We start from the raw sequence: 11,044 nt of genomic DNA, 5'->3' as shown, positions 1-11,044 counted from the left end.
GTCGACTCCCCACTGGGCGAAAGGTCGGGGGGCCATCATTAAGTTGAGCTCTTCGGGTGGTGCTTTGTGGAAGTTGGCATTTTCTTGGAATTTTTTGCATTTTTTCACGAACCCCTGGGCGTCCGACATCATTGTAGGCCAGTAATATCCTGCCCGGATGATCTTTCTTGCTAGAGATCTTCCCCCGATGTGGTGATCACAACATCTTTCGTGGACTTCTCTGAGGACGTAGTCCGTCTGATCGAGGTGCAAGCATTTGAGTAGGGGCTGATGGAGCCCTCGTTGTACAACTGCCCCTGTATGATTGTGTATTTGGGAGCTTCTCTCTTGATAGCTTGTGCCTCCTTTTCATCTGGGGGTGTTTCTGCATGCTCCAGATATCGGAAAATAGGGTCTATCCATGAGGGAAGGTTTGGCACCTGGGCTGTGCACATGACGATTGCAGATTCAGTTGCTAGCCCCTGGATTAGGGATCTGTTCTCCGTCCCGGGTTTGGTGCTTGCTAGTTTAGAAAGGAGGTCGGCTCGGGCGTTTCTTTCTCTGGGGACGTGCTGGATTGTGACTTCTTCGAAGCTTTGGCATAGTTCTTTTACCTTTTTCAGGTATTTTTGTAGCAGCGCATCCCTAGCTTGGTAGCTGCCATTTACCTGGGAGGTGACGACCTGAGAGTCACTGCTGACTTCCACCCTAGACGCCCCGACCTCTTTGGCTAGTATCAGTCCCCCTATCAGGGCCTCGTATTCGGCCTGGTTATTGGAGACCGAGAAGTCAAACTTGATGGATTGTTCGTAGGCTACTCCTGCCGAGTTTTCGAGAATGATTCCGGCCCCTCCGAACGCTTGGTTGGATGCTCCGTCAACGTGGAGTTTCCACCGTGTGTTCGGTAGGCCGGGAGCCTCTCCTGTGACTTCTACGAGGAAATCTTCCATGGCTTGGGCTTTGATTGCCTGTATGGGCTCATATTACAAATCATATTGAGAGAGTTCTATCGCCCATGCCATCATTCTTTCCGCCAGGTCGGGTTTCTGGAGAACTTGTCGGATGGCCTGATCGGTTCTCAGGATGATTGTGTGCCCTTAGAAGTATTATTTTAGCCTTCTGGATGAGATCAGTAGGGCGTAGGTCAGCTTTTCCAACTTGGTGTACCTCGTCTCTACTCCTTGGAGTATTTTGCTGATGAACTATATCGGGTGCTGAGTTTTGTCCTCTTCTCGGACCAGTACTGCCGCTATTGCTTGCGTGGTTACATCCAAGTACAAGTATAGGGGCTCCCCTTCTCTAGGCTTGCTGAGTACGGGAGGTTCCGAGAGTATCTTCTTGAAGTGGCTGAACGCTTCTTCGCATGCCGGGGTCCACTCGAAGGCGATCCCTTTTTTCATTAGGTTGAAGAATGGAATGGCCCTTTCTACCGAGGTGCCGAGGAACCGAGACAAAGCCGTAAGCTTCCCGGTGAGTCATTGTACATCTTTGATGCACCCAAGGCTTGTCATTTTGAGGACGGCTTCACATTTGTCCGGGTTGGCTTCTACCCCTCTTTGTGTTATCATGAACCCTAGGAACTTCCCTGCTTCCATGGCGAACGCGCATTTAAGTGGATTGTGTCTCATGTTGAATTTTCTTAGCGCCTTGAAGACATCCTAGAGATCGTCTATTAGCTTGTTTGGCTCTGCTATTTTTACCAGGATGTCGTCGACGTAAACCTCTACCGACTTGCCGATGAGGTCATGGAAGACTCTGCTCATTAGTTTTTGGTAGGTGGCCCCTGCGTTCTTCAGTCCAAAGGAAATTATTTTGTAACAAAAAGTGCCCCCTGGTGTTATGAATGCCGTTTTGTCCTTGTCAGGTCAGTGCATCGGGATCTGGTTATAGCCAGAATAGGCATCCATGAAGGTGAGGAAACGATATCCTGCCGCTGAGTCAACCAATGTGTCAATGTTGGGGAGGGGAAAGGAGTCTTTTGGGCACGCTTTGTTTAGGTCAGAGTAATCGACGCACATTCTCCATTTTCTGCTGGCTTTTTTGACTAGGACGACATTGGACAGCCATGTCGAGTACTCGAGTTCCTTGATGAACCCTGCTTCTAGTAATCCTGCTATTTGTTTGGCGACTTCTTCAACCCTTTCTTGCAACATCTTCCTTCGCCGCTGGGCTATCGGTTTGGCATCAGGTTTTATGGCTAGCCGGTGGGACATGACCTCGGGATCCAATCCCGGCATGTCTGATGGGGTCCATGCGAAGAGGTCGCCGTTTGCCCTCACGATCTCTATAAGGGGCCCTTAAGTTCATGGGGCAGGTTTCTATTTACGAAGGTAAACTGATCTGCCATTTTTCGTATCTGGAACTTTTCCATGTCCCTTCTGGTTCTGGTCTTGGCTTGTCCTCTATCCTGACATCAAGATCTGCCAGGAACACGCTGGCTGCCCTCTTAGATCCTTCTTTAAAGAGAGATTGGTGCTATCGCAAGCGACTGCCGTTTCTAGATCTCCCCTTATGGAACCAACTGTTCCCTTGTCCGTTATGAACTTCATTGTTAGGAACCTGGTGCATATTACAGCTGAGAATTCATTGATAGTTTTTCTTCCTATGATGATGTTGTAGATAGTGGAGTCTCTAAGGACTACGAAGTCTGCCATAACCGATTTCCTGGCGTCACTGGTTCCTAGGCAGATTGGGAGAGAGATCGTCCCGTCGAGTTTAATGTAGTTATCGCCTAGTCCCATGACTCCGTGTTGGTGATTCTTGAGGTCGGATTCCCTGAGCCCCATGGCATCAAACACGTTTCTAAATAGAATGTTTGAATCTGCTCCTGTCCCGACCAGCGCGGTAACTACCATGGGAGTTTTCGGGGAGGTCATTGAACCACTTATCTTCTGGGCCAAATGATATTGTGGGATGCCTTTTGCTGGAGGTGGGGCCATCTGTCAAGATGGAGAGTACTCGGGTGTCCCTTTTGGCTGCCGACTTGGATTTAGGGGGGCTGTCGCGCCCGACCACGATGTTGACCACGAAAGTTGGGGGGTTATTGGCATCCTCTGTGGGTTCTTGCCTTGGTTTGACAGTTCGGCTCCGATCTTCCTCAGAGCGTTCCCTTTCCCGCCTCCTCGGTTCTCTAATGAGCCGGGAGAATTCGCTCAGCTTTCCTTCTCTTATGGCCTGTTCCAGGGCATCCTTGAGGTCGAAGCAGTCTTGGGTTTTGTGGCCAAACTTCTTGTGATAATCGCAGTAAAGGCTCTTGTTGCCTCCCGTTCTTTCCTTCAATGGCCTAGATCTGGACAAGATTCCCTTGTCTGCAATTTGTTGGTAGACTTCTACTATAGGCGCCGCAAGTGGCGTGTAGTTCGTGAACCTTCCTACCCGTGGGTGCTTGGGTGGCTTGTTTAGGGTGTCGTCCCTGGGAGCTTCTTTGTACCTATCGACTTGAGGGGCCTGCCGGACTGACGAGCTAGGGATCTGCCGTTTGTTGGCTATGACAACCTGGCTGACCTCTTCGTCGTTGATGTATTCATTGGCCACGCTTTGAATTTCCTGCATGGTCCATACAGGCTTGGTTGTGAGGTGCTTCCTAAAGTCTTCGTTTAGCAGGCCGTTTGTTAGGCATAGACTAGCGACTGAGTCCGTGAGGCCGTCGATCTCCAAACACTCGTCGTTGAACCTATCTAGAAACTTCCTAGTCGGCTCCCCGAGTTTTTGGGTAACCCCCAGCAAGTTGATTGGGTGTTTTGCTTTGGCTATGCGCGTCGTGAACCGAGCTAGAAAGCTTCGAGATATGTCTACGAAAGTTGTGATGGACTCTTGTGGGAGGGCGTTGAACCATCGAATTGCTGGACCGGCCAGTGTTATGGGGAATGCCCGGCATCTGACCGCGTCACCTACCCCTTCCAAGTTCATCCTTGCTTCAAAAGCTGTGATATGCTCCTGGGGGTCCTTGGTCCCATCGTACCTCATGTCCATCGGCTTGTCGAAGTTTCTCGGGAACCAGACCTTGAGGATTGAGGGGTAAAAGGGGGTGGCTCCCATGATAATGGGGTCTTGTTGTCTCCTGGGTTTCCTTCTCGTGGATTCCCAGCGGCTTTCTGACTCGCCTTGGGTAGGTCAGGAAGTTGCTTGTGTGTGCACCTCTTCGTGCCTTGTTAGGCTTCTTCCCTGGCTGTCGTGTGCTAGGGAGAAGGATCGGGTACGGGCGTGGGACCGGCTGTCGTCGCCGTGCGAGTGGCTGACGCCTTCGTGGGATCGGTCCCTTGCCGCCAGCTTCCGCTCAAGGTTTTGTACTCTATGCCTGAGTTCTTGCATGATCTTGGCGCTGTCGGCTCCCGTCACCCCAAAGGGACGCCTTTCGGGTGTCTTGGTGTACATTTGTTGGTTGGGTTGAATAGAGGATCTCGGCTGTTCGGCAACGCGAGCTGTCGAACTCGCCCTACTCAAGCGGGCCCCGCCTTCTTCACAGAGCTCCTCCGAAGTAATGGGTCGCTCCATGTCTACATCGGGTCCCCACAGACGGCGTCAATGTTCGTTACCTTATGTTCTCGGGTAGTCGGATGGTGATGAGTAGGAGAAAGGGAGAGACCCTGAGCGGACGTGGAGCGAGGGTTGAGGTGTTCTGGCGATGCCGGAGGTTGAACGGAACACGGGGGTGTGGCCACCTGCAAGGACACTCTGACGATCAAGTCAGAGTCCGTATCAAAGGATAGCCGAATTAGGTAAAGATGTGACGTACCCCGGGGGGAGAGCTGACCTTTCCCCTTATATATGGTGTTGGATGGGCCCAAAAGATGACCTAACCCACTGGCCAGGGTATTCGCGAGCTGCCCCTGTCCACGTGGGAGATGCTGGTCGTTTCGGATTTCGGGTCGGGGCTACAGGAGCTTCCCAGGGGAAGCCAACCCGACCGGTTTGCCAGGGTGTGCTGAGTTGCACAGTTGGGGAGACCGGGTGCGGTCCGGGTCAGGTGCAAGGACCGGCCCGCTGGCTTCCTTTGTAAGGGGTAGCTTGGGCTTGGGTCGGAGGCAGTGATCCGACCCGGCGACTAGTTGGGCTGGACTTTGGTGGTCCGTAACAAGAATCAAAGTTGTCAAGTACTTTTTACCAAAATTGTGATAGTAGAGAGTCTTTTGTGATAATTGAAGGATAAGTGCTTTCAATTGGATGATAATAATAAAAGAGAATATGAATTAGGAGTTTATCTTGTGGTAGTGTAATCATGAAAATGCATAAATATTTAGTTCTGGTTACGATTTTTTCTGCTTTTTGTCGGTGCGGAATGCTTTGTAACCAAAACTATCGGGGAAAAAAAAAACACCAAAGTCAGGTTGAACCTAATCATCAAGTCAAGTTTTGAAATTATTTCAAAATTTCTCTTGCAAAGTTCCAATAATCCATCCTTACACTACAAAAAAATGCTGAATATCGTTTGATTTATCGTCGAATCTAATATCGGACATTAGCGGTAACTTTATCGGCAGATTTGACAATAAATTCGTTGGGTAAAAAAATTATTACTGGATTTAGTTTTCCAATGATAAATTTGCCGGTAATAATTAATAGGAAAAAAAATTGGCACGATCATTACCATCAGATTTATCGGTAGATTTATCCGAATTAATGCAACGCTACATTTTGGTCATTTGTATGCAAAAGTGTTACTGTTGGATTTATCGGTCGTTGGTCGTTCTATTGCTACCGTTTTCATCATTTCTGCCACTGCTACCACCACTGTCGCCATTGCTCCCTGTGTCACTGCCTCCTTCCTTCCCCAAGTATGTTGTCCTCCTCATTTTTTTTATTATTTTTTTAATTTATTTAAAAAAAACCCTTATGTAGCCCTACCGATTGGCTACCGCCGCCACCACTTTGCCGTCCGTGCTGCCACCACGCCAGAAAAGTCCTTTGAGCCGCCACTGTTTTCAAGTAACTCACTAATTAGTTTTTGATAGTTAAACTTTAAACTCTAATTTATCTTATTTTAATTTGTTATGTATTAGAAAATTTGCAATTAAGATGTTTGTATTAGAGATTTAACTGTTCTTCAGATTTAGTTCATATATTAGTTTATTGTTCTGATTTCAGTTTATTATTCTGTAAGTGTAAGATCACCAACTGCATTGTTCTAATTTCTGCTATGATGTTGTTTAAGTTAATTATTTTCTGAGTTAATTGATTGTTATTAATTGTCTAAGTTAATCTTCATATGTTTATTTTTTAAATTAATTGTTGAGTTATTTTTTATTGTTGTTAATTTTATAAGTTTATTATTATCCGAGTTAATTATTTTTTGAATTAATTAGTTGATTGTTGTTAATTATCTGAGTTAATCTTAACTTGTTTATTTTCTAAGTTAATTATTGAGTTATTGTTTATTGTTGTTAATTTTCTAAGTTTATTATTAGTTGATTGTTGTTAATAAAAAAATATATAATGAAAACTTCACTAAGAAACCTGAATAATCAAAACAAATCAATAATAATCAACACAAATCCTATTTTATAATAACAAGTAAGCTCATACCTTAATTCTATTTTAGAATTTCTGAAGCATTACTTGAAATGAGCTTTAATAGGGGAAGGGAATGGCTGGGTAGGAGCTTCTGACCTTCTTCTTCACGCCAGTGCCGAGAAGAAGAGTAGCAGGAGAAGAAGAGTAGAAGCAGCGGCAGAAGCGTTTGCAGCAGTAGCGACAGCAGAACGGTAAGAGGGTGCCGTACGTCAAAGGGGGCTAACGATGAGGTGTTGACAGAGAGGAGAGATGAGAGAGTTAGAGAGAGACTGGGAGGCGAGAGATTCAAAATGAAGGAAAAAAGGTTCGTGATTTGAATTTAGGACACGATTACCGTCGGATTTACCAGCGGATAAATCTGACAGTAACGCATTGCAGATCACCAAAACCCCTGCGTTTCACTAAAGTGTTTACGGCGAAATAATTCGATGATAAATCCGACACTAATTTTTGCATCTATCTTTTTCGTCTTCCCTCCAATTATTACCGGCAAATTTATCGTCGGAAATGAAAATCTGTTGGTAATACTTTGACTTGACGAATGTGACACCAAACTTACGGTAAATCTACTGGTAAAATCGCTGCTAATAATGTCTGCCACTAAATCTAACGGTAAATTCCATAGTATTCAACGTCTTTTTTGTAATATATAACTCCAAGTTATTTTTTTAGAATTGAGTGGTGAACTTATTGGAACTTTACTTGATTGAATTAATAAACATTAATAGACTTTCTAGATTTTAGTGTTCACCGATTATTAGGACAATTCAACCAATTCTATTAATATTCTGGAAGGGACTATGATAGGTAATCCTAGGACTAATCTTAAAGTCAAAACTCTTTTATAGTCTCGAATTTAATTTCTTGAATAATTATTTTAAATTCACGTTCAGAACCCTAAAATCCACCTTTAATTCATAATCAGTGGTGTTGTCTTCGAGATATGACTTGGTTAGATAACTCGCAACCTAATTCTAACGTTCCAATACCCCTTTTCTTCTAAATTTGATTAGTGGTGAATTGAAGTGATAAACAACGGCTTTCAAATATTAAACATCATTTTGTCATGCCAAAGTGAAACACGGGAAATAATGAGTCCTTATAGTTTCTGTTGGTTAACTTAGTGTGAGTTCACCAGATTTGACGTATTTAATTTGATTTGAACAATATATAGTAATAATTTTACTGCAACTTTTAGTAAAGACTGGATATAACAGTACACTATAAGAAATTCGCTTATTACCGTTAAATTTATTGGTAAAATTTTAAAAAATTCGACAGTAATAAATTTATCGTCAGATTTATCGTCAGACAAAAACAAATGGTATAAAATTTGTCGATTATCACTTATCATCGAATTTACTTATTCCATCAATAATTATCGTCGGATTTTTTTAACGGTAACCAGTTTCAGGATGCCAAACTTAGATAGAATTTATCGACGAAGAAAATTTAACTGTAATATTGGCATAATTTGTATTCGATTTCGTGCCGTGTTATCGTCGAATTTATATCCCCCAATAAATTCGACGGTAAATTATCATAATAATTATTATAATTAGAAGAGAAAAAAGTAAAAAACACAATTTAAAAAAAAATAATTTTTCTTACTAAATAAACTAAATTAATAAAGTTTTTAAAAGATATATATAAAAAGTCTGCAACTTGGATGCAGTGGAGACGCAATGGTGGTGGTGGAGGCGCAGTGGCAGCAGTGGCGACTGGGGTGGCATTAAATTAGGGGGTTAGTCTCAAGGTCTTTCTAAAATCAAATAAAAACAACTAGGGTTAGGGTTGTTGCTTGGGTAGCTGAAGGTGGTGTGGTGGCTGGAGGTGGCATTGTGGAGGTCGGCGGTCTTCACAGTGGCGGTGAGAGATGGAGAGGGTAGGTTGCGGCGGTGAGACAAATAGACCTGGGACAACAATGACGTGCACGACGACGACGAAGACTTGGTGGCAATGTCTTTCCTAGAGTTGGTAGAGGAGGAGAGAGTGAGAGAGAGAGAGAGGGGTTTCAAAGAATGGGGGGAGTCGCGGACCCTAAGTATTCAAATTACTGTCAGATTTTTCAATGGTAATTAATCGTTTCATTTAACAAAACGGTGCTTTTCAAAAAATGAATTACCGTTGTAGTTCTAATAAATAGTTTTTCAGCCGTTCATTACTGTTGGATTTCTGGCGAAATGCTAAATTTGATTATAAGGTTTATTCCTCGACAAAATTATTATACAAACCGTCGCAAAATTCACCAATAAAACCATCAGTAATGACCACCGATAAATCTGACTATATGAGCGTATTTTTGGTAGTGTAAACTTCATTGCACTTGGAGGTTGAATTATGGTATATGACTATATCATCTTCCTTTTCCTTCCTTTGTCTTGCTTTGTTTTTGTTCGTTATAAGACCAAACCAAAAAATCTCCTAAATTGTTAATTTCTATCTTAAGGTTTCAAAAAAAAAAAAAGATTAAATATCTCTTTCTGAACCATCACATATGTTCTTACGAACTTTGACAATAAATCCCCGCACAAACAATGTTAGAAAGCAGCAATAATACTAAACTACATAGCTCATTATATATGTTTGTTTCAATATCTAGGTATTATTACGAGAAATATGATTAACATAGCTTGAAAAATGTGTGTACACTATATTGTTTCCATTTCTAATATTTGAACATGAGATACAATAAATATGAAACAAACTTACGTATCACTTGATCAACTTAATTAATACTGGCTTCGCTTTGCAACAGGTTTCTTCAAGCATATTCCACAAAATGGGAAAAATCTCTTTTTTTTGGGGGGGTGGTTGGGGGGAGGGGGTTGTTGTTTGATAATGGGGTGGATCGTTGGTATTGTACTAAGGTAGATCAAGTAGGTGAAAGAACTAATGGGTCACTGGGTATTATGTCAATAAATGAACATGTCTTCTGTTGTGACAATTAATTAATATGCGCTCTTTAATTTCTTTGGAAGATGGAAGATTAGGAAGGGGGCCCTATTGTTCCCAATAACATGCATGGCTAAAAAAGCCCATGGCAGTGATGATGACATATTAATTGCAAAGTACATAGATGGTGTTTTTGTGTGCTCGGACTTCAGATATATATAGATGTGATCTATGATAGATTATACATTTTCCCTCCCTTATTTCCTTATAGGGAAAAAAAAAAGCAAACATACCTTGTCATTTACACATTCGAAACATATATCAAAGTTGTATATATATTAAAAAAATATATAATCAGAGGAAATTAAATGGAGACTATAATCTAATCAAATGGTTATAAATTAGATTAGGTGTTTATAAATTGCGTTATGAAAATGTTACATTTCGATCCTAATTGAATTTTATGTAATCCGTTGGAGGTTAAAATGAATTTGTAGAGTATAAAATTTCTATATATATAATTTAATTTGCTAGAGGCTAAAGCGAATTATGAAGATATTTTAGCACATGATAATCCGTTAGAAGTTATAGCGATTTATGAAAAAGCATAATTCGCTGTTCACAACGACGAATTATGAAGAAAATAAAAGTCAGTTTGAGATTGCTATGAATTATGAAGAGACATTGGTATATAAATACAGCTTAAATATGATGAGTGTGTTGTAAAGTGCCTAAATACAATGTCTAGTGATAAAAATTTCTTAACTCTTGTGCATCATAGAGGGAAAATTAAAAAAAAAAAGAGATACAATAAAGTTTGCTGATAAAAATCCAACAAGTATTTTTATCCGTGAATCAAGTAGTTTTGCTGATTGGAAAGCCAGTGTAAAAACTCAGAATGTATAGAATCAAACGGGTGAAAAAATTAGTTTACAAGATCTCGATTTTCATGGTGTTAACCACTGTTAAGTATGATTCATTTGTGATAGGATGCGATAAAGATCTATAAGTTCTATTTCATTGTTGAGAAAATTTTCAGAGGTGAGAACTACTAAGAACCACCTGTGTCGCAGTCTTCTCACCAAATAGCTGAGTGGAGAGCAACATCATAATATAGATCCGAGCATATCTCCTCATTTGTATCTACTGGGAGCACCTTGAATGTGTCATGAAACCACTTGAAAGTCATTGTCATCTTATCGATGCATCTAGCTGGCAAAAGCTCGTCTAATAGCTCCTCAAATTAAACTCACGCTGACTTCTCATTCAGAATGAACTACGAAAAACGTAAGAGGCACTCGTTGACTGCCTCGCCATCAATAAGCAAACCCAACTAGTAGGCCACGTCGAGTAGCATGATAGTGCACTTTTCGAATGGCATATGAAACGTGTGTATTTTGAAACAACACCTCTCAATAAATGAGCTGATAAGAGGCTTATCCAACTTAAATTAATAGTTATTTAGCCTAACAAGGTGGTTTAAGTCAGCAGCCTCAAAATATAGAATGATACAATCGTGTAGAAGCATATTCTGTTACCGTCTAATGCTAATAATACAATAAGTCTGCTGTATCACAAAGTAAAAATTGCTATTTTAAAAAGTACTCGATAAATATATAATTGAAATAATAAGAAATCCAAATAAAAAAATATTAAATTA

The 11,044-nt window shown here is 41.7% G+C and overlaps 2 protein-coding genes across 2 annotated transcripts; both read right to left on the bottom strand.

Moving 5' to 3' along the window:
- Positions 1,845–2,720, bottom strand: LOC107614952. Its single transcript, XM_016317076.1, has 2 exons — positions 2,411–2,720; positions 1,845–2,275 (listed from the first exon to the last, which is right to left on the bottom strand). The coding sequence occupies exons 1-2, from the start codon at positions 2,718–2,720 to the stop codon at positions 1,845–1,847; spliced, it is 741 nt and encodes a 246-aa protein (XP_016172562.1).
- Positions 2,782–4,017, bottom strand: LOC107614951. The gene has a single exon (XM_016317075.1). It carries the CDS (start codon positions 4,015–4,017, stop codon positions 2,782–2,784), a length of 1,236 nt encoding a protein of 411 aa, XP_016172561.1.

This window comes from Arachis ipaensis, chromosome B09 (genome assembly GCF_000816755.2).
Source record: "Arachis ipaensis cultivar K30076 chromosome B09, Araip1.1, whole genome shotgun sequence".
NCBI classification, from domain to species: Eukaryota; Viridiplantae; Streptophyta; class Magnoliopsida; order Fabales; family Fabaceae; genus Arachis; species Arachis ipaensis.
This window is presented reverse-complemented; position numbering and strand designations above follow the sequence as displayed.

Bases quoted from the DNA above. Each gene is read 5' to 3' on its own strand.
- LOC107614951 (XM_016317075.1), bottom strand. From the start codon at position 4,017: ATGGGAGCCACCCCCTTTTACCCCTCAATCCTCAAGGTCTGGTTCCCG.
- LOC107614952 (XM_016317076.1), bottom strand. From the start codon at position 2,720: ATGGGACTAGGCGATAACTACATTAAACTCGACGGGACGATCTCTCTC. The intron at 2,276-2,410 runs GTTCCTGGCAGA...CATGAACTTAAG, and splicing joins TCTAAGAGGGCAGCCAGCGT to GGCCCCTTATAGAGATCGTG.